The 24,573-nt window shown below is 35.1% G+C and overlaps 3 protein-coding genes and 1 pseudogene across 5 annotated transcripts; 3 read left to right on the forward strand and 1 right to left on the reverse strand.

Annotated features, from left to right (window-relative positions):
- Positions 1-24,573, forward strand: part of LOC122577091 — a 238,994-nt pseudogene that overhangs the window by 59,842 nt on the left and 154,579 nt on the right.
- LOC122577088 (fatty acyl-CoA reductase 1-like) lies at positions 1,540-3,110 on the forward strand. The gene is made up of 4 exons (XM_043748171.1): positions 1,540-1,759; positions 1,892-2,168; positions 2,267-2,514; positions 2,727-3,110. Exons 1-4 carry the CDS (start codon positions 1,558-1,560, stop codon positions 2,912-2,914), a joined length of 915 nt encoding a protein of 304 aa, XP_043604106.1. The 5' UTR covers positions 1,540-1,557; the 3' UTR covers positions 2,915-3,110.
- Positions 3,361-6,112, forward strand: LOC122577089. Its single transcript, XM_043748172.1, has 3 exons — positions 3,361-3,646; positions 4,519-4,934; positions 5,985-6,112. The coding sequence occupies exons 1-3, from the start codon at positions 3,423-3,425 to the stop codon at positions 6,110-6,112; spliced, it is 768 nt and encodes a 255-aa protein (XP_043604107.1). The 5' UTR covers positions 3,361-3,422.
- On the reverse strand, positions 10,355-14,653 carry LOC122576919 (putative fatty acyl-CoA reductase CG5065). 3 transcript variants are annotated; one of them, XM_043747833.1, is made up of 8 exons: positions 14,545-14,653; positions 12,879-13,184; positions 12,472-12,788; positions 12,126-12,373; positions 11,730-11,913; positions 11,280-11,465; positions 10,932-11,186; positions 10,355-10,861 (listed from the first exon to the last, which is right to left on the reverse strand). In XM_043747833.1, exons 2-8 carry the CDS (start codon positions 13,122-13,124, stop codon positions 10,783-10,785), a joined length of 1,515 nt encoding a protein of 504 aa, XP_043603768.1. In that variant the 5' UTR covers positions 13,125-13,184; positions 14,545-14,653; the 3' UTR covers positions 10,355-10,782. The 3 variants fall into 3 exon arrangements, with proteins under 3 accessions (XP_043603768.1, XP_043603767.1, XP_043603770.1); XM_043747832.1 differs by having other exon boundaries at positions 12,879-13,141; positions 14,545-14,609; XM_043747835.1 differs by lacking the exon at positions 14,545-14,653 and adding an exon at positions 13,309-13,547 and having other exon boundaries at positions 12,879-13,141.

Here is a 24,573-nt window from a genome sequence, read left to right on the forward strand (position 1 = left end):
AATGCAAATGTAGTTTTCCTGTGCACATTGTGTTATTTTCATTACGATTTTGCTGCAAACAGTTTGCATATTCATGATACACGAATTTTTCACACGGTATATAAACTTTGCGCAATCAATGCATATAGGTGCTTTTGTTTATTAATTATTTATTGAGGCAAAGGATTAGCGGAGACACTAATCCTCTCTATTCGAAAATGGCTTAAAGCGGTTTACGATATGGTGTTAAGAATTTTAATAAGTAAGCATAGTCGATGATTTTTCGTAGGAAACGTCGCACAGGATGGTTTACGTCTCCGAACGTTATAATCTTCTTCTTTACGACTTGTACGAGATAAACTGCTGCCCGTCTATCGTTCGATTTAATGATCACTGTGTAGCCCGCTGTTTGAGCCGACCTATTTTCGCTCGTCTAATCAGATTTGTTCACGCACAGTGACCTTCGGTCGATTTTTAATTGTCAATAATTAAAAAATAAAACTCAAGATGTAATTCTTTTGTTCTAGATTTTCATCTTATTTAGTAAAATTTCCTTTTGATCGCATTATGCTTTGCAAATATTGTGGCATTGAATTTATCGGATTGATGAAAACTCTAGTTAAAATATTTTTCCATTTTTCTAAGAAAGCCTTAATAAAGTGATTTCATAATGAAAGATGCTTAATCAATACCTTTATTTACATTTTTATTTATTTTATTTATATATTTTCAATAATGCTCATATTGCGGGTCTGTTTTTAAGTGTTTCCAAACATAATAGTGGAGGATAATAGTGCTCGAAAAAATCGAGGGAGGGTCTACTTATAAAGGGTGTTTGGTTGCAGAATCTTGAAGCTACAATAAAATGAAAATATCGGAAATTTTCCTCCTTTTGCCTGCATAAATAATTAATGAATGAAGAGAAAATACAAAATATGTTAATACAGCGTTCACGGGTGATGACAGAAAAAACACATGCGTATTAAGTATTCACAGGAGCTACTAAATGTGGGCTAACACTATCTCACACGAACCACACACATTTTCCACACAAATTATTGATCACAGTATATTACAATACCCACAAACATAGACATAAAATAAAAAATGAAGACGTTAAACGAAACTACAAAAAGATTGTTTCAACTTAGACTCGAAATATTAATTAAAATATCGTTTTATGGAGTAATGTACAGTAATACAAATTAATGTACAGCCACATGAAAAATTGTATTTACTGCGTCGCATAGCTCTTTTAACTTTTTCTTTTTTTTTTTATGAACGACTTTCCCATGTAGAAAAATATTTGTACATTACACTGGAGGTATCGTTGACTTAAAGCAATTACTCGATTCATGCAAAACGAACCCATAATTGTTGAATTACGTAGATTTCTTTAGAAGGTAATATATAAAAAATCTCAACCATCAAAAATATGGTATATTATTTAAAAAGTGTTTCCACTAAGTGTTGGTCTGGAATGATAATCTATGGCAAATATTTGAACTGAAAGTGTGAAGATCCTGAAACATGGATACAATCAATAAAGAAACGAATGAAAATTGCAGCACTGAAGGAATGAATAAGACGAATTGTCCCGAGAAATTCTACGCCGGTAGTGGGATCCTTGCGACTGGAGCAACCGGATTCCTGGGAGTAGGTGTAATGGAAGAACTGATCCGCCTGTGTCCACGCGTCGCTGCCATTTTCATACTAATTCGCCCAAGAACTAACGAAACGATGGAACAAAGATTTAAGAAGATTATAGATGATCCCGTTCGTAAATATTATTATTGTTTCTTTCAATATTTAAGCCTGTCAGGAGCCACATGGATTAACTTCCTTCTTTGACATTGAGTTAGTATTTTTTTGTCTTTAGATTTAGAATGACATCAAGTGAAACACTCCTCAGTTTCGAGCAAAGTTTACCCCGTGAAAAGTGACGTGAGTCTGCCGGATTTAAGTCTTTTGCGAGAAGATAGAAATCTACTGTTACAGAAAGTAAACATACTGTTTCACGTCGCGGCCACTGCGAGATTCAACGAGCCATTGCACGTGGCTGTTAATGTGAATACGAATGGTACTGCTCGTGTTGTCGAACTTTGGAACGAACTGAGGCATCCAATTAGCTTCGTTAGCACAGCTTTTAGTAATGCGAATCTATACGAGATTGAGGAAAAAGTTTATACGTAAGAATAAGTTATACGCAAACGTTGTTCCATGGCTTAGGAATATTATATTTGTCATTATAGTGTGAAGATATGTTCACTTATTATTGACTTTGCAGCACGAGCTTGAAACCTTCAGAGGTGGTCTATATGTGTGACAAATTCGACAAAACGTCTATCAACCAAATAGAGAAAAAGATTTTAAAAACTTATCCAAACACATACACATTCAGTAAGAATTTAGCAGAGCAGATTGTAGCAAGCAAGTGCAAAGATCTGCCAGTTGCGATAGTGCGGCCAAGTATAATTGGTGTCTCTTTAAAAGAACCATGCCCTGGTTGGATACAGGTTACTTCTGCATTAACAGGTACTTTTATAGATCTTTTTCAATAGTAATTGTTCAATACTCCTTACATTTCCCAAAAGTGGATAAATGAAAGGCTTTCCACCAGATCATGATTATTATAATTTAAATTTGTCATTCCTCACAATGATGGCAATTCATTCCTCTCTATTTAGCGCCATATTTCTGGTAATCCAAAAACACAAATAACTTCTAAACCAATTTAATGTTACCAGATGTCTTTCTGCTTGTGAGCAGAGGATGTGTAACAGCGATGCGGTGTAGGAGAGATGCAAGATTGGATGTAGTGCCTGTCAATTTCGTAGTCGATACGATAATTTGCACTGCATGGCATGTCACGCTACATCGTGATCGTGAAGTTAAAGTTTACAACTGCACGAGTAACGCACGTCCTTTTAAGTAATATTTATTACGAATTTTTTTTAACGAACGTAATTCGATTGTTATAGTATCTCAAAAGATTCAGATTATTTAAGTAACGTGGACAATAGAAGAGCAAACAAACATAGAAGATCTCAATAAGTTTAGAAAAATAGTGATACAATATAATATTTATTTTAAATTCCATAACATTTCCCGAGATATTCGTATGATAATAAACTGTGCTCTAAGTATAATTCTAGTAATAAATAATAATGTAAGTGTTTCAATTTAGGAGGTGGGGTCCGATGATAGATGCTATGGTAAAATGTAGCATAGAAATGTCACTGAACGATATCCTATGGTACCGAGGTTGTTCAGTCATAGTTAATAGATATATTTACAACGTTTCGAGTGTAATTCCGCGTGTTTTAAGGCCCCGAGATAGTAGACCAATGTGAATATTCTATCGATCCTCGAACAACGAGGACAATCTTTCTGGGATAAACTTTGTGTTCATCTATAATAAAAATTAAAACTGATATTTCAGAATGATGAATCTTCTCAGAAATGGCAATAAGCTGTTCACATTGATAGGATTTCATCTTGCGCGAATGGACTTTCTTGCACTAAAAGCGTTGAACGACAGTGCTATGGTCAAACTACATTTCCGGGATCTGGATTGGGAAAAGTATATTGCAATTTACATGATGGCAATTAGGAAATTTATTCTAAAACAAGAGTTTAAGTCAACAGCCCGACGGCGATTATCAAGGTGTGTATAAAACTATCTTCATTTTACGAACATTTCTTCGCGATCGCGTCTCTCCGCGAATGGTCGTAACAGTTTGGGATTATTCTAGTCGCATACGAGTCCCATCCGCGAGATCGCATATTGATGAGTTCAGGCGATAGAAATAAAATAACATAAGAAATTGAATATTAATTTCAATGTATATTGCTATCAAAGGAGAATATTTAATGTATAATGAAGAAAAAAAAATAAAAATGTTACGATAATTATTGTATGTAACGTAAATAAAGAAGAAGGAAATCAATTGAGATAGAATAAGACACTTCACGGGATTCATATTTAGACAGATCAGTTTTAATAGATAGAAATTAATTTAGCCGTCGTACTGTAGTACTTCGATTCCTTCGAATTTGACGGCAAATAACGAAAATAGTTTATATTGGAACGATAAGAAACCGAACGTATCTCTAGACGACACATTTACTATCAGTATTCACTGTAATCTCGGAATGTTATATCCGAAGTGTCATTTTGATCATTGTTTTGATAGCAAGAATCGCAACAATCGTACTAAAACAACGTTACAACAATGAAATCAAAAATATAAAAATTAATTCTTTAATTTCCTTAATTTATAAATAATTAAGTCATCGCCGGAACAAATCACCGGGAAAATCGGAGGAATTGTTTTAACAGATCAGTTTCATATGTAATGTAAACAACTTCCGTCCTCTGCCTATTAATTCGAACGGACTAGGGTATTGCAGTAGAGTTTTAAATTAGTTTGTATTTTTATAGACTGCTCCGTCTAAATGTGAATTCTGCGATGTGTCTTATTATATCTTAATTGATTCTCTCGCTCCTCATTTTTACATTTGATGTATTTACAACAGGATAATCCAAAATTGGATAATAGCGGTCAATTTATGGAATGCGATCGTTAATGAATTTTCATGTACGGTGCAGAAGAAAATGTTTAACACGTTGAAAATAAAAATTACTGAACGAAATATAAAAAAGGATCCGATATTTGTCAGAATGCCAACGCACGTTGACTTTCACCTTAAAGTTCAAGGCGAAATCCTTTTATTGCATCGTATTCTATTCAGCATGAGTATTATAAATCTGAAACTCAATCGTTCTTACGGAAAAGATGTTAAGCTTCCATTAGCTCCCGAACTCACTTCATTTGTAATGTACTTATATTTTGCTCATATTTTACTACTCCACGAAAGCCTGCTACAAACAATCAGAAAACAATTCCCGGAGCAAATATACCAATTAATAAAATCCTACTTAAACAGCAGAACCTTCGTAATAAAAATCAAGGACACATACTCTGAAGTTAAAGACATCAAGGCTGGGGTTCCGCAAGGAAGCGTCCTAGGACCAATACTATACACATTATACACGGCCAACATACCAACATCTACCAATAGCAAAATACTGACATTCGCGGACGACGCAGCTGTACTAGTCAGGCACACTAACCCAGAAACAACAGTCACATTACTACAAAAACACATCACAAAAATAGAAAAGTGGCTGCAAGCTAAACAAATGAAAGCAAACCCCAACAAATGCAACCATATTACATTCACATTGCGAAAACAGACGCCACCAAACATCCTACTGAACGGCACGCACATATAACAAACAAGACAAGTCAAATACCTAGGATTCCACATAGATACACAACTCACATGGAAATAGCATATTAAATCAATAACAGACAAAATACAGACAACAAGGAGACAAATGCACTGGCTAACAAGTCGAAAATCCAAACTAAGCATAGAAAATAAACTAAAAATATATAAAACAATTATAAAACCAATCTGGACATACGGAATATCACTATGGGGGACAGCAGCAAAGAGCCATATAAACAAAATGGAGACATTACAATCAAAAATTTTGAGAACAATAGTAAACGCCCCATGGTACGTTAGAAACGAGGATATTCGGAAGCACCTGGAAATACCAACGGTCAAGGAGGAGATTAATAGATGCGCGGAAAGATACAGAGAAAGAATAACAACACACCCAAACCGGCTGGCTACGGAAACGATCAACGCAAGCATAGAAAGAAGACTAAAAAGGAAACACCCAGCAGATCTCACAAAGGATATAACCTAACAAACACGAAGATGGTACCTCGCTGGGGGTAACCATCCACATGCTATTCAATCACATGTTACAACATTTTACCTAATGTCCCACTGGACAAATTGTAAAATTAAAAAACAAACAATAAAAAAAAAAAATATTTTACTACTACTAACTAGTATTAACGAAAAGAAGATAATTCTACGTAAAGTTTGTCAAATATACCTAAATCTGATTAATTAAATCTTAGGTATGAGCAGACAATTAGGAGAAGGTTATTCTACATGCGAAGACGACACAAAAATGTTAAATAAAGTTTTTCTTCTTGCAGATATTTACCGATCCAAAGGTGTAGAGTTAAACTGTGATGCTGTATGAAACTGTACTTTGCGCATTGTCAAATTGCAGCCTCAGCGAGGATGTTTGTAAGACAGCGGTGTTTACGTGAAAATGTTTATCAATGCTACTACATCGCAATCGCCTAATATATCCGTGATTCAGCATATCGATGTTTATATATAATTATCATTTATGGTAAAACAAAAATGAAATTTTTAATAGCGAAAAGGTGAAACGTATTTAGTTTATGGTCCGTGCGGAGAAAATGTAGCAGAAGACCAAGTCATGCATGTCGAAATGTATCCTTAACGAAATCAGCCATCTCGATGGACATTCCAGGAACTTTGTAAATCGCTTTGAGAAACTGAAAGTTTCAATGTTACCAACGTAAGGTATCCAAGGCCGCTACATCTGATGAAAATATAATCGCAGTTCTAGCAGCGGTATTTAGTAGAAATTCAACAACTTCGATGTGACATTATGTCATTCGCGTCTAGTATGTTGCTATCTATCGCATAATAGAATTGTCAGAATTATAGAAATTAGGATTACTAGTGATATCTATTCTATATGATATAATTAGTGATATATGGATTTATTTACAGTGGTTCAACCCTTAGAGTGCTGAATACTCGGGGCCTATGCGGTCCGTACGGACGGCGCGCGGCCAGCGCTGACGATCGCTGTGGACTGAATACTTTTTCGCTAGACTGAATTCTGTTGATTGACTATTCGAAGCGCAAGTCGTAATAAGTTATAGTAATTCTTTTGCACGAGATTAAATGATTCAAGAAATATATATATTTTTTAGTATTAATTATTTATTATAAACATTGAAATTTACAATAAACTAGAATTTGGGTAGTAAACTAGAAGACAATAAACTAGAAAACTAAATTTAGTTAATATAACACAAGTTAATAATTCAGTTGTGTGTGAAAAATTTCAAAACAATTATCGATACATAATCCGACATCGCATTTTCTGTCGTTCTTTCTCTTATTTTTCACACAAACAACACATTTTCTTCTTGATAATCGTGTTGTGTCGGCACGATTAGGGCATTTTGATGCAAAATGCCTATCAATCAAACGAAACGGTAAATCCTCAGACTTTCTCTTTCCTTCTCCTGCCATGCTTCTACGTTGGAAATATTTTCGTAAAATGTCTCTTATCAACGCTAAATGAAATTCACTAAATTTTTGTTTCGAAGCAGTAGATTTTTGATATAAAATATATGCATTATATATAGTTAAATCTAACAAGTGGAAAAATAATTTTTTGTACCACTTTATAGTTTTCCTTATGGCCCTTTCCAAGATATGGCTGAAGCAGCGTCGTCATGACATCTCCAGAGATTCCAATGGTTGTGTTACTTCTACTAACGTTTGTTTTTCGTCCAGTATAAATTACGAAGTCCAATACGTAATTAGTTTTACGGTAACTAAGGAGAAATAATTTAATGCCGAACCTACTTCTCTTGGATGGTATAAACTGTTTAAAATGACATCTGCCCTTGTACAGCGAAAGACTTTCGTCGACGCATAGATTTTCACAATGTGCAAATAACTGCGAAAAGGAAATCTTTAATTTATTGATTACTGGTCGTATTTTTGCTAAAGAATCGTCACTTACTGTATTATTATCGTTAAAGTGCAACATTTGTAATAATACCATGTATCCATCTGGTGCTGTTATTTTGCGGAAAATGTTGCTTTTCAACAGTTCGTCCGTAGACCGATATTCTCTCAAAGACAGTTTCAATTCTACCAAATGTCCAAATTGGACAAATTGTGAATGCAAAGTATTAAATAAAAAAAAGACAGTTTCTTCGAACGCGGCATTAACATTGAAATGCATTTACATTTATCTCACACAAACGTAATAATATTACTTCTGCGTAGGTGTTCGGAAAAATTGACAAACGCATATATGTGTCCTTGTCCACACCGATGGCTTTCGCCAGACGCATATATGCGTCCATAGCACTCTAAGGGTTAAACAGAAAACGATGGTTATTTAATGTGAGCTTGATGCAATGATGTGATATAAATAAGACAACTAAATTGATAATTCACAACTCACAATTAACAATTAAGAATCGAGAATAACTCGGTAATTAATGACTAACCAACTCGCAACTCGCTCTCGACTCAAATGAACTCCTCGTAACTAAACTTTCAATTAACGTACACTATCGCGACCTGCTAATTTCAGCTATTAACTTTAAGTCTAAGCTTTATCGTGTACGATTTGCGTATAAAATTTAAAAGATAAAAAGGTTTACTTTAGATAAATTCCTGCCTTCTATTTCTTCTCTACGATTCCTTAGAAAGGATATCAATCAAATATATAAATGTCAAAGTTCTATTTTGTACACTAATAAAATATAAAGAATTAGAAGAATTTTGTTGATTCGCTCTTCTATGATTTTTTAGGAAGAATATAAGTCAAATATACGAAGGAACAGGATAGGTCAAGTTACGTAAAATATACAACGCCTAAAAGATGTTCATCCGAAATATTTGCAACATGCGCAGAAAGTGTCCCTTCAAAATGCAGTTAGCATCTTAGATAAAAATACATAAGACGCGAAGACATTCCTCCGAAGCGCTGAGCGGCACGCGTGCCATTCTTCACTAGCCTATTGTGCTCCCTAGAATGGAGAAGCTTTTTTTTTATTTATTAGTAATTTATAATCAATTCTCGCATTGAGAATTTTCAGTAATTTTCTCTGGCGTGGCGCAGTGACATGGTTAATTATTTATAATAAGTTGATACTTATTATAGACAAGTATAATTATAAATAAGTATTATAAATAAGTAAATATTACTTAATACAAATATCTAGTTAAATTTGTACTTAGGTCTAACGGGTAGTGTCCTTTTAGCCTGCGGATCTGGTCCGACGTATTAAGTAATTTAGTAATAGGGGGTTTCGATGTTTGTTGACTCTTTTGCTATATCTTTTGTTATATTTCGTTATTTCTTCTTTGACTGTGGTTATCTTGAGGTCGCGATGTATTATTTCGTTGGTGACATACCAGGGTGCATTTATTAGGGATCTTAGCGTTTTCGATTGGAAGCGTTGAAGTATTTCAATGTTGGAATTACTTGCTGTTCCCCACAGTTGGATTCCGTAGGTCCAGACAGGTTTTATTACGGTCTTATAGAGGGTAATTTTGTTCGCGTGCTTAGGTTGGAGCGTCGGCCGGTGAGCCAATAAAATCTCGACAGAAGAAGTCAGGATACAACGATAAATACAAGAATATTATTATTCAACATTCAATATTTTATATCACATGGTGACATAAAATATCACATATATGTAGTATCGCGGACATAAGGCCTAGGAGTTAGCGAGTAAACCACATATAATGTCGCGAGAGCCGAGGCGCCGATGGGCCCATCAATGTGTCGTCGGTCCTTCAAGTGAATAGTTTCATAGAAAGGGTCTACGTGGCTTTGGCCACGAGCGGTCGCAGAACACGTGTGTGGTGGGTCTACGGGAAGACAAAAGACATGCGAGAGCAGGGCAGTTGGGGTTGAGAAGTCGAAAACGGTGAATCCAGAAGTCAGAGAGAGAGTGCGAGTTGCGTTGTCGATATAGTGCTGTTAGCGTTGTCGAGAGAGTGTGGTCCGCGTGAGAGAGAACGTTGGATCCGTTGTGTCGAGAGTCGTCTAGATTGTAGCGTGTTATTGCGATTAGTTCATATTAAACTACTATCGTTTTTCTGTCTATATTTGTACAATCCATTCATTGTAAATAAATTACAGATATTAGGATATAATAACAATATATTCCATTGAAGATACTACATATATATTTACCCAGTGTCGAGAAGACACGTTCTATTTATCAAAAATAGTTTCTTAATAATTTTATAACGAACAACGAGCGAAGGCTAATACATGATGAATGAATGATAACCTTGATAACATATGTGAATGCCAAGGTTATTGGAGGTGAGTGCTCGAAACACCACTTTCTACGTATACTGTTTACTACTTCTTATGTGACGTAATATTTTGTCCAATTCTGACTGTCACGTCTGTATTTCGTCAATGGTGTCATATATTTTAACGCCGACTGGTCAAAAAACTACAAGATTTGTGAACAAACAATTCAGAAACCAAAGTGAGCCATTTGAATTATCTTATTGTAAAAGATATTTATTTTTTATCATCATTGTTTATTTCTCAAAGGACTTTTCAATGCTGAATTATTGTTGTTGTCGTATAATTATCTCTTAACTTTTGTTTGGTGGAAAAAGAAAGAAATTTTTATCATTATACGGAAAAAAATTTATTTTCAGTGAACAGATTTAATATACAAATTATTAGTAGTAAATATTACTATTTTTCTCCATATAATTATTTTGTTGTTTAGCATTACGTAAAGACATGCCGTAGAATTTTTATGTAGAAATTATCTTTAGACATGCACTTAAAAATGATGTATGAGCGTTTGCAAATATTATTATACTACAAACATCGAGGAGTAAAGAAATCGTCATGTATGAATTATTTATAAATCATAAACCGTGTGCATATAAATACATATGTCCTTATTAAGCAATGCCATAAATGAATTTATTTAGAAATGACACGAGTGAAAAGACAAAATGAACCGGATTATGAGCCTCTTCTTCATAAAATTCTATTTATATTGTTTCTTGTCAAAAGAGAAAAAAGTAACGTTCAAATAATCAATACACTAAACATAATATTATCCATAGCAAAAGTATTATACCGGATATTTTGGTGATCTGATGTATCCAGTACAACCTGAAATAACCGAAAATATATTTATTTATAAAAGTTCCTATTTTTTATACGATGATTCTTTTATACGCACATTGATAATCGTTGTCGGGCTGATGACTTAAACTCTTGTTTTAGAATAAATTTCCTAATTCCCATCAGGTAAATTGCAACATACTTCTCCAAATTCACATCCCGTAAATCTAGTTTGACCATATCACTATCGTTCAACATTTTTACTTTCCTCGCTAAGTCGGAACAGTTATCTCTTTGGAAAGTCCATTCGTGCAAGAAAAAATATTCTATGAATGTGAACAGCTTACTGCCATTTCTGAGAAGTTTCATCATTCTGAAATATCATTTTTAATTATTATTACAGATGAAGTCAGAGATTATCCCCGAAAGATTGTTCTCGTTGTTAGAGAATTGGTAGAATACTCACATTGGTTTACTCCCTCGGAGTCTTAAAAAAACATCTACGACGAACGCACGCAGAACATGCGGAATTACACTCCGAACGTTGTAAATATATCCATTAGCTACGAGTGAACAACCTGGATACCATAGTGTATCGTTCAGTGGCATTTCTATGCTACATTTTACCATAGCATCTATCATCGGACCCCACCTCGTAAATTGAAAAACTTACATTATTATTGATTACTAGAATTATACTTAAAGCACAGTTTATTATCATACGAATATCCCGGGAAATATTATGTAATTGACATAAATATTATATGTATCGCTATTATTCTAAACTAATGATATATTGAGGTCGTCTATGTTTGTCTGCTCTTCTATTGCCGACGTTGCTTAAATAATCTGAATCTTTTGAGATACTATAACAATCGAATTCCATTAGTTGAACAAAATTCGTAATAAATATTACTTAAAAGGGGATGCGTTGCTCGTGCAGTTGTAAACTTTAACTTCACGATCACGATGTAGCGTGACATGCCACGCAGTACATATTATCGTGTCGACTACGAAATCAAGAGGCACCAAGTCCAATCTTGTATCTCTCCTGGCCCATATTGCTGTTGCACATCCTCTGCTCACAAGCAGAAAGACATCTGGTAACATTAAATTGGTTTAGAAGCTATTTGTGTTTTTGGATTACCAGAAATATGGCGCTAAATAGAGAGGAATGAATTGCCATCATTGTGAGGAATGACAAATTTAAATTATAATAATCATGATCTGGCGGAAAGCCTTTCATTTATCCACTTTTGGGAAATGTAAGGAGTATTGAACAATTACTATTGAAAAAGATCTATAAAAGTACCTGTTAATGCAGAAGTACCCTGTATCCAACCAGGGCATGGTTCTCTTAAAGAGACACCAATTATACTTGGCCGCACTATCGCAACTGGCAGATCTTTGCACTTGCTTGCTACAATCTGCTCTGCTAAATTCTTACTGAATGTGTATGTGTTTGGATAAGTTTTTAAAATCTTTTTCTCTATTTGGTTGATAGACGTTTTGTCGAATTTGTCACACATATAGACCACCTCTGAAGGTTTCAAGCTCGTGCTGCAAAGTCAATAATAAGTGAACATATCTTAACGCTATAATGCCAAATACAATATTCCTAAGCCATGGAACAACGTTTGCGTATAACTTATTCTTACGTATAAACTTTTTCCTCAATCTCGTATAGATTCGCATTACTAAAAGCTGTGCTGACGTGGACGAAGCTAATCGGATGCTTCAGTTCGTTCCAAAGTTCGACAACACGAGCAGTACCATTCGTATTGACATTAACAGCCACGTGCAACGGCTCGTTGAATCTGACAGTGGCCGCGACGTGAAACACTATGTTTACTTTCTCTAACAGCAAATTTCTATCTTCTCGCGAAATACCTAAATGCGGCAGACTCACGTCACCTTTCACGGGGTAAACTTTGCTCAAAACCGAGGGATGTTTCGCTTTAATGTTATCGTAAATCTGAAAACGAAAATTCCAGAAATGAAAGTTAATCAATTTGGCTCTTGACAGGCTTAAACATTGAAGGAAACAAGTATTATATTTACGAACGGGATCATCTATGAGCTTCTTAAATCGTTGTTCTATCGTTTCGTTAGTTTTTGAGCGAATTAGTATAAAAATGGCAGCGATGCGTGGATACACGCGCATCAGTTTTTCCAGTAGACCTACTCCCACGAATCCGGTTGCTCCAGTCACAAGGATCCCGCTACCGGCATAGAATTCCTCGAGCGAATTCGTCTTATTCAATCCTTCATTGCTCCCATTTTCATTCGTTTCTTTATTGATTGTATCCATATCTCAGGATCTTCACACTTTCAGTTCCAATGTTTGCCATAGATTGACATTCCCGACAAACAGTATTTAGAAAAAGTAAAAGAATTATTAGACTTAACAGCCCAGAAGATATGCAATCCACAGATATTTAAAGGAACTGTCAATCAATTTTAATCTGTATTTGAATAAATATGAAATTTCATACGAAAGTGATTGTTCCCACATCCGAACAGATTTGTCTCCCTGTTAGCTTTGATACCGGAGGCACTACTGTATTTCAGATTACCTGGTTGAAATTTGATTGCCACAGGAAACTAATGAATGTGATAATGTAAATGAGAACAGCGGTCAGTGAAATCAACCAACATTTAATATTTTTACATACAATGTGACACATATTATATCTATATTTTTATTATAATTGTCATATGCCATGTAATTTTACTATGTACGTATGTATGTATATATTTTTATGTATTATATCTGTCGTTATATACATATATATTTATATTGTTTTGTATATATGTGTAATATGTTTTTATATTATCATGCTTATGTATGTTATGTTGCATTATGTTCTACGTCATTTAGTTTTGTAATTTGTTTTTTGCCTGATCTTTATAATACCAAGCCTTTTATAGCACAAGTTGTGATATAGAGGTTTGATATATTTATATATAGTATACGAGAGAAGAAATTTATTAGAATCAACTAACAACAATTTTGTAAAAATACTGAACATAAAGTCCTTTTAACACTTGAATGTCTATGAAACGATGTTTATGTTGTTATTCGAAGAGATATTTTGACGCAGCATCTAAATAACCAACAAGTATGATTACAAGGAATGTAATAAATATAACAAGAGAAATATATTTAATCAGAATGTAGAGTATTTTGCTCAAATTTAATAGAATAATTGCGTAAATACATATCCCTCTACTACCATTTCATCGTTTGTTCTATATGTAATTAATATTACGTATGTATACTTCAGTTTGTTTACTAAAAACAAGGGATCTTACCATTTAAAATGTAAAATGCATAAAATATCTAGCACGGTTAACGTTGTCACCGCGAAGCGTATTTCAATTTTCATAAACGCGAGATTCGAATCAAAACCTAACAATAAGTGATGAAAAACATATTCTAAACACAATTTTTGCCGAAAAATAACGGTCCTCTCGCGCAAGAATGTTACGAAGGCGCATGTTTCGATTACCTCTATTGACTGCTTGCAAGTTATTGCAAAATCAAAATAACGAGCCATTTTACTGCGTAAAATGTAAAATACAAAATATTGGAGTATTCAGAAACTTTATTTAAACTATTGTAGTAATTAATGACCCGATGATATTTTTGATACATATGATATTGATAATAATGAAAGACATGAATGAAAACACAATCGAATACGGAATAACAAGGAATCGCCTGTTACCTGATGCTATTTCCACTGCGTAATGTTTNACCAAACATCGAACAAAAGTACGACTTCACGATAGTGAATACCGATACGTCTGTCACAGTACTCTAACGATATTCGATGTGATACTACTCTAGATACTCATACTTTTAATAACATCACCCTACTACTGAAACTGGATAATGTCATGCACGAATGATTCGATTCACGTTTTTTATCTCCAAAGTCAAGGAAAAAATAGTCTTCAATGGTCATTAAACATGAAATATCGACCGCAGCTGACTTTCTATCATTGATTGCTCCTACTTTTGCATTTTAATGATATTTTCATTACACATAACATTTTATAGGTTAAGCTGAAGGTGAAAATAATTGAATTGCAAATTCCATCTCATACAACGAACGATCTTTTTTGCTGAGGTAAAAAAACATCAACGCACAATCAGCGAAGAAGATATCCATACAGTACTTAACTATAACTGTTGCGTCGCGTGAAACGGTCCGCGCGACGTCTCTAGTTGCCTGGCCGCCAAGAGTCTGCACCGCTATTCAGACCTCCAATAAACCTAAGGACCCACCATAAACTTTGGCTTTTAGTTTACCTTTTGTCTTGGTATTCATAACTAACTCCTATCGACCTTGAAGGAATCGTTGTTCCTGTAAGTGTTATCGGTTTGCGGATGGTCCCTGGAACGGTCCTTAGGTTTATTAGACGTTCGTACTAATTACGGAGAAAGCGAATATTTCGCTAACGGGAAGGCTGGTTTATCCCATGAACAAGATCACCCACGAGCCACGTTGGTAGGAGGCTTCTTCCTCCTATCTTCAGTTATTAACTTTGGCTATAACCAATGGGCATCGCAGATCGTTACCCTCACTTTCCTAACGAAAAGTGAGAACAACGAATCCGCGTCCTTAGTTCAAAAGGAACACCCACACCGAGCTTTCTTCCGCAATGCTACGAGAACGCACTGCACTGTTTTTAGGATACGCGTACAGTCAACACATGACTTGCTCTCAACACGAGAGAGAACAGTCACTACAGTTAAAAGAGTTCTAATGCTTCTACTACATTCATATCTTCAATTGTCAGAGCCTTGTTCATACGAACATTCAATCCAACTCTATCGGACTTTCACACATCAACGAATCATCTACGATATTTGTGTTATAAGCAACGGAGGAAATATAATGTATTAAATTGTTGAAAATATATAGTTTAAAATTAACAAATATTACAAATGAATCACTTCTATTAGCCCACAAGAAATAAGGGGATCGATCTGTTCGTGGTGTCGATACTTATAATCGTAAAGGGAATTTACGACTCCCGATGACGCGCTTCCTCGCGATCGTGTCTCCCCGCGACTGGTCGAAAATACAATAACAAAAATTAGAATTATAATGGAACATTGTTTAGTAAGAGATTTTTAGCAAATAAAAAATATATACATATTCTTAGAAATCTGCAAATTAATTTTCAAAAAAAGGAAAAGAAAAGGATTCGATACCAGTTCCTGTTGTGAAAATATTATTATCTAGCTAATGGTAAAAAATATATGTGTAACATATATTCGTGCAATTAGTGCCGAAGCGCAAGTATAAGATGTATTTGAAACACAATTTCATCCTGATGTATGCAAATCCAAAGCACAATATTACTAATACATTAGCGTGGATTCTGTATCATGTTTGAAAACACTTAAGAACAGCCCCGCAACATGAGCATTATTGAAAAGATATAAATAAATTAAATAAAAATATAAATAAAGGTACCGATCCGGCATATTTCATCGTGAAATCATTTATAGAAGGCGCTCTTTGAAAAATGGAAAAATAATTTAAATAGAGTACTCATCAATTTGATCAAATCAGTGTCACGATATTTGTAAGACATAAAGGAATCAAAAGAAAACATTACTAGCGGAAAAAGGTCGCGGTTGGGCAGACTCTGATTTTAATAAAACTCGAGACGTAAACGGAAAATTGGCAAANTATAATGCACATGTATCGATGATGGCACGTAATTCCATTCTGAATTAAATCTTTCGCATTATTGCATGTGGGTTTTCGCGAGTTCAATTCCTGGCATTTATCGATAATGTGTTACTGCATTGCTCTTATGGTCCAAAAGCATAATTGAAACTTAGGTAGCATTCAGTGGCACAAATTTGACCGTGTTGCATACATATTTAGAGTGCATGAACACGACAAATTTTATAAAATTGAAAGTTTTTGCTTGTATTCGCCGATGATTGATTGAACATCATATTTTATATAAACACATGATCGAAGGCGACGATTAATCTGTCCTACTTTAGGAATGTGTAGTGGATTTGATCTTCCATACGGATTTAAATGTTGTCATAATAATTTCTTGATCACAAAGTAGTTCACTTTGTCGCTGGAAATCGTTGTGTTGTTGAACCTTTTCCGCATGTAAAAGTCTTCTGTTCTCCTACACCTGTACCTGTATTCTGTATACCTACAATTCTGACATACCTACAATTTTCTGCTGCTTCATCGATAGCAGGTTGTTTATCTTAATAAAAGTGAATAAAGTCAATTTAAGTATCATTAAATTAGATATAGAATTGCACATCCGCTACTGCGTACGCACTAGTATTTGTAGCGCACTCATCTTTTGTTTATACTATATACAGGGTGTGCAATTACAAATGTAAAAGAATTTAAGAGATGATTCTCGATGTTAAAATAGGACGAAAATCAAGAATGAAAGTGTTGCGCTTTCGGCTCTATTTTTTAGTTATTGACAATTAAAAATCGGCCGAAATGTCACTGTCACAATGAAAATAGTAATGTTCACAGAAAAAACTACATGTGCATTAAGTATTCTTAAGCTGCTACTGAATGTGGATGTACGTCGTTTTGCATAAATCAGAAACGATTTCCATACAAACTACTGATAACTAAACATCAACTAAACAACATAAATATCCACACACATGCACATGCAATAAGAAATCAGGAAACAAGAAAAAACTGCAAAAAAATTATTTAAACCTATACTCGAAGAATTAATTAAGGTATCATTATATAGAGTAACGAGTAATGATAAATGTTAATGTACAGCTAAATGAGAAATTGTATGTGTCGCATTGAATATCTCTTTTAAAATTTTCGCTTTTGTTGCCAAAATGATACTATCCTTGGAAGACAGGTCTAAACATTTTTAAACACATCTGGTTCAATTCCCGGAGCAAATATACCAACTAATAAAATCCTACTTAAGCAGCAGAACCTTCGTAATAAAAATCAAGGACGCATACTCTGAAGTTAAAGACATCAAAGCAGGGGTTCCGCAAGGAAGCGTCCTAGGACCAATACTGTACACACAATACACGGCCAACATACCAACAACTACCAATAGCAAAATACTGACATTCGCGGACGACGCAGCTGTACTAATTAGGCACACTAACCCAGAAACAGCAGTCACATAATTACAAGAACACACCACAAAAATAGAAAAGTGGCTGCAAGCTAAACAAATAAAAGCAAACCCCAACAAATGCAACCATATTATATTCACATTGCGAAAACAGATGCCACCAAACATCTTACTGAACGGCAAGCACATAACACAAACAAGACAAGTCAAATACCTAGGACTCCACATAGATACACAACTCACATGGAAACAGCATACTAAATCAATAATAGACAAAATACAGACAACAAGGAGACAAATGCATTGGCTAACAAGTCGAAAATCCAAACTAAGCATAGAAAATAAATTAAAAATATACAAAACGATCATAAAACCAATCTGGACATACGGAATACCACTGTGGGGGACAGAAGTAATGAGCCATCTAAACAAAATTGAGACAATACGAGCTAAAATTCTTAGAACAATAATAAACGTCCCATGGTACGTTAGAAATGAGGACATTCGGAAGGACCTACGAATACCAACGGTCAAGGAGGAGATTGGCAGATACGCGGAAAAGTACAGAGAAAGAATAGCAACACACCCGAGCCGACTGGCTGTGGAAACGATCAACACAACAAGCATAGAAAGAAGACTGGAAAAGGAAACACCCAGCAGATCTCACAAAGTATATAACCTAACAAACACGAAAATGGTACCCCGCTGGGGGTAGCCACCCATATGATAATGAAACAGCAAAAAAATTGTACCAAATGTCCAAATTGGACAAATTGTGAATGCAAAGTATTAGATAAAAAAAAAAATCTGGTTAGCAGCCTGTTCGTTTTTGCAATACACATGCCCAAAGAAACACCTCATATAACGTGTCTATTCCTAACCAATTTCGAAAAGATCATACAAATTTTTCATAAATTTTTCAATTTTTCAATTTTTCAATTTTTTTTCTTGTATAGAAAAATGAAGCCGCACACTTCATAGTTTTCATTTTTGATTTTCGTCTTATTTTGGTTTCAAATATCACTCCTTACAATTTTTTATATCTGTAACGGAACACTGCATATGAGCGAGGATTGGACAAATTGTCGGATTGATCAGTGATCTCATTTTTCCTTTGTATATCTTTTAATAGCGGTTGTCAACACATGTCAGATCTATATGTTTAAGAGATCATTTTTTCATTTTCGAAGTAGTTTCAGGTTAGTAAAGGAAAAAAATAAATATTGAAATGTTTGTGCATATAGAGGTTGTTTGCAGATCGCCGTTCTATGTCTATAGAAACAGTAAGTAAGCAGACACACCATACAGATACAACGTTGCCATGGGCATGCGTATACAGGCAAGATTCAATGCAGTAGTAGCAGCAATTGTTTGTAAATATCGCGGAGACTAAGGCCAAGCGGTGGTTATATGTATAGGAAAATTTTTCTCGGAACGTTGAATTTTACAACAAATATAAATATCATCAAAATCGGCAGTACAGCCTTGCTTATGAATATTTGCAGAATATCATTGTATCTTACAAAGCTGCAAATTTTCTAATTTGTTTGCGTAAGCAACACCGTACGTCATTCTTCACTTTATAATCCATTATTTATTATATATTCCATTTTCATTTCTATAATTCAACTGTTTTCAGCTGGAGAACGATTTCCGTTCGTTACTTTACTACATACAGTATGATAATTATGCTATAAAATGTCGTCACTTGTACCAACTTATACTTACAAATACAGGATAAATTATTCTGTTCTAGACTCTGTTATGTTTTTTACATCCTCATTAATATATAAATGATGGTAACGAGAAAATTTAATACGCATATTTATATCATTAACCTCCACATACACGTATCATGTAGCTACCGTTACAAAAGATATATCATTTATGACGTAGAAGTGCAGTAGTATTCAGTGTAGAAACATGAGAACTAATTAAGTTTGTGTTACAGTACAATTAATTTCTAATATTTATTAATTTTATTAAGTGAATACATACATTTAAGGAGATATTGTATCCTGCAACCGTACGAACATCAAACAAGTCGCAAATATTTTTTAATTTATTTGCGTAAGCAAGAAATGCCATCGGCATGGAGGAAGGAAAACAAACTATGTTATTTATATCGTATATTACGTTGTATATTCGACCGTGGTTCTTTAGAAGGTAATAAATTTCTGCGTAGACGTGGCAATTGATCCATGTGAGCATCATGTGACCAGTATGTTGAATATACAGAGTGGGACATTGAAATGGTGTCGGAACCTGGAATGTAATATAGGCCGCGTGTAAACCGAGAACGAGGAAAGTGGACTAGGAAAGAGAGTGTAATCAGAGTGTATTGCAAATTCTCAACTAATTGGCGATCAGTCAGGTTTGCAACTGATCCCTTGATATCGCGAATTTTGAACGAGATTAACGCACAAGGTGGAGGTAAATTAAAGATTCCGAGTAATAGTATGTATAGTTTAATTATTTGCAGTTTTTAGTATACACGAAGAGAGTCACTAGTAAGTTAAGATACAAAAGAATGTTATGTTTATTTAATACGGTTCAGTACAACACGAAGTGTATGACGCTTTAATGAGGACTGCTTTAAGTCTGTCTCAAGAAGGTTCGCCTGGTCCTTATATACTAACTCCTTCCCTCTTTCATTTCTGGATTCATGCACGACTCACGTTCGGAGCATATTAATGATATGATATATATTTACGTACTTTAAACAAAAACAAAAAGATAAAATTGCAAAGCAGATATAAACAACCAACTAACTAAAGCGAAAAGATAGGAAAAGGAAGCATCTTCGAAAAAGTTAGATTTTATATTGAATTTAAACGTTCGACAAGGACGGGGAAAATGTTTCATTCGTCAACGCATCACCAATTTTCATTATTTCTTTTATTGACAAAGAAATTCTAATACAACAACACAACTATATGATAATGACTGAATATTAATATGGATCCAATATTGTTTCTTATTTTAGAACACACGCTGATTGTTATAACTTTGTTGTTTTTGAATAGCGACCATGACGTTTACATTTTTTAAATTTAGTTGCAATCAAGTTATTAGATGGCATATTTATTGTATCTTGTCTGAACATATGTCATGTCGTTGAAATAATTAGTTGGAATAATAAAATAGTGAATAAATTGTAGCAGCACATGCGTTAGAGGACAATTTAAATCATGTTGCTTGTTTTGCCTCGGAGTATCAACATCGTTAGGATACACGTAATGTAATAATAAATAAACTCCGGGAAAAACAATGTCGCCGCTATGTGCAACCGTCGAACAAGGACAAATTTGAATTTTCCGACTCTCCCCCGACGCAACTGAAAAGAGTACAGTATCTATCAGCATCCACGAGTTATCGATCAATATCTACGAGTTATCAATGAGCGATTATACACTGTCTTAGCGAATACGTTTGCACAAGCGTATCACGACATTATTTATATTTATTAATTTATTTAATTCTTTTAAATATATTTGACGGGTTGCAACAGCAAGTTCTCGTTACCTATTTACCAACCCTCTACAATTCCTCTACAAAATGTATAAGGAGGTCTTCCAAATTGGAGGAAAAAGCAGCGGCATGTGCTTCTACCATAATTTACCATTTGATTGATATTCCATCATCGTCATCAGACCAACGAAGCCGTGATGCATTTCACAATGATTGGGCCGTCTTGCACGATAATCTAACGATGTTAATATATTCACACTATTTTACATTTTCGTTACACTATTTCTTCAGGCTTCTATAATTTTTCATTAAATCAGTTAGCTACTAATTTTTTTAGCTTTTATAAAACTCTTATAAAATTTCGATTATTCCGTTGTCAAATTTGCTAATTTTTTAATAATTACAGATGTTTATTAGTTTTGGTAATTTGTATTCTACAAGTTGTTATAGTTTCTAATTGATGATATTATTTCTGTTCGATATATTTTGTAAATCAATATTTACTTTGTTATGTCGCGACCGTTCGCGGAAAGACGCGATCTCGAGGAAGCGCGTCAACTGCCGCGTAAATCCCGTTACGATTATACAATCGATGCCACGAAACTAATCGATCCCCTATTTCGTTTAGGATAATAGAGGTGGTTGAATTGATTATAACGCTCAGGTGACAGGTTATAATTTACTCTTTATTCCAACAACTTGTAGACAGCATGCTTAAGCTCGGTGCATATATATGTCGGGTTCACATTATGATTATGATTACGATTAGGGTTGGGGTTGGGGGCGTGAAACGAATCTTCGTTGTGATTAGACATTGTTGTTAAGCAATAGAGAAGATATTGAGTGCAAATATGATTATTACAGATTTCGACAAGTAACCGTGGTAATTAGATACTCGACACGCTAATAACAATGATCCTAGGTTTAATAACGAATCCGCGGTCAACGGGATAACAAAATGCGCTTTCTTCCAAAGTCCCAGATGTATTCAACATCCTTGTCTACGGTACAAGTATTACTGGACTAACTCTTTGTTAAAATGTAGAGTATCCACCGAGCGTAAAGACGCTATGTAATTCACTAATCTTGGTCATCAATCACTGCCACCACGAGTCCAAACCCATAATTGGTCGAGTCGAGGGCTCGCTACACCCTCTGGGCTTACGCTCGACCCCCGTGGTCATTGGTGGGACTATCTTGTGAATGGAGCGCCACGTCTCTGCCGGTCGGCGATCTGCTAACCGAGCTCGGCAGACCCAGATGAGACTCACGTTAGCGGGAGCCTTAAGCTACAACGTACCAGGCAATATATCCCGACGGTCTCACCCTTCGAGTCAGAATCGTGTGTGCGCTATTACCCAAGGCCGCTCTCCCGGCCACCTTCCCTGCGGTGTACATAGAGGACTCACGTAAGCGGCTCGCTTGCCCCGAGGGTCTTCCCTGGCTGCGGGAACGTGGGTTTGCAAGCCCCCATAGACTCACATAAGCGAGTCCTCCCTGCGGAGACTTCGAACAGGCAGTAAAAACATTGACAGAAACTATTCAAGACACAGCATGGGCAACCACTATACCTGAATCAACCAACAGAAAAACAAAAATAATTCCGCCAGACATCCTTGAAAAAATTAGAGAAAAAAAGAGAAGCAAAAGCAAAATGGCAAAAAAACATAGAACACGAGAAAACAAAAAAAAACTAAACAAATTTGCAAAGGAAATAAAAAAAAACAAAATAAAAAAGCACAACAATAACGAATTCACAAAGTTCATAGAGACACTCTTTGCACATCAGAACTCAAACTACTTCCTAGGGAAAGCCACGAAAAAAAATAAAGAAGCCAATAAAGCTAGTCCCAGTAATCAGAAAAGCAGATAACACATTGGCGAGAAGCAACGAAGAGCAAGCAGAAAAATTTTCCAAGCACCTAGGCAACACATTTACACCACACAATATCAACAACAGCAACTTCAATGGTCATACGGACGAAGATACGCCAACCACTACTACCTCAACCGACAAGCAATACACCATACCTAAAATAACAGCTCAAGAAATTAGAAACATAATCGAAAAAACAAAAAACAATAAAGCACCTGGAATAGACCTAATCAATGGCAAAATCTTGAAAAACCTTCTTCCAAAAGTGATACGACTAATGACAATAATATACAATGCAATACTAAGAATCCAATACTATCCTAAACTATGGAAACTAGCACAGATCATAATGCTACCTAAACCAGGCAAAGACCCACACCAAGCAGCACCCTACAGACCAATATCGCTACTTCCCGTGTTTTAAAAAATCCTAGAAAAAATAATATACGCCCGCCTAAAACCAATAATTGAGAAGGAAAAATTAATACCAGATCACCAATTTGGATTCAGAAACAAACACTCCACGATAGAGCAAATGCACAGGCTCATCAATGAAATAGTACTAGCATTAGAAAACAAATAATACTGTAAAGCCCTCTTTATGGACATCGAGAAAGCATTTGACAAAATAAACCATGAAAGTCTGCTACAAACAATCAGAAAACAATTCCCGGAGCAAATATACCAATTAATAAAATCCTACTTAAACAGCAGAACCTTCGTAATAAAAATCAAGGACACATACTCTGAAGTTAAAGACATCAAGGCTGGGGTTCCACAAGGAAGCGTCCTAGGACCAATACTATACACATTATACACGGCTAACATACCAACAACTACCAATAGCAAAATACTGACATTCGCGGACGACGCAGCTGTACTAGTTAGGCACACTAACCCAGAAACAGCAGTCACATTACTACAAGAACATATCACAAAAATAGAAAAGTGGCTGCAAGTTAAACGAATAGAAGCAAACCCCAACAAATGCAACCATATTACATTCATATTGCGAAAACAGACGCCACTAAACATCCTACTGAACGGCACGCACATAACACAAACAAGACAAGTCAAATACCTAGGACATAGATACACAACTCACATGGAAACAGCATACTAAATCAATAACAGACAAAATACGGACAACAAGGAGACAAATGCACTGGCTAACAAGTCGAAAATCCAAACTAAGCATAGAAAATAAACTTAAAATATATAAAACAATTATAAAACCAATCTGGACATACGGAATACCACTATGGGGGACAGCAGGAAAGAGCCA

This window comes from Bombus pyrosoma, linkage group LG17 (genome assembly GCF_014825855.1).
Source record: "Bombus pyrosoma isolate SC7728 linkage group LG17, ASM1482585v1, whole genome shotgun sequence".
In the NCBI taxonomy this organism is placed as follows: Eukaryota; Metazoa; Arthropoda; class Insecta; order Hymenoptera; family Apidae; genus Bombus; species Bombus pyrosoma.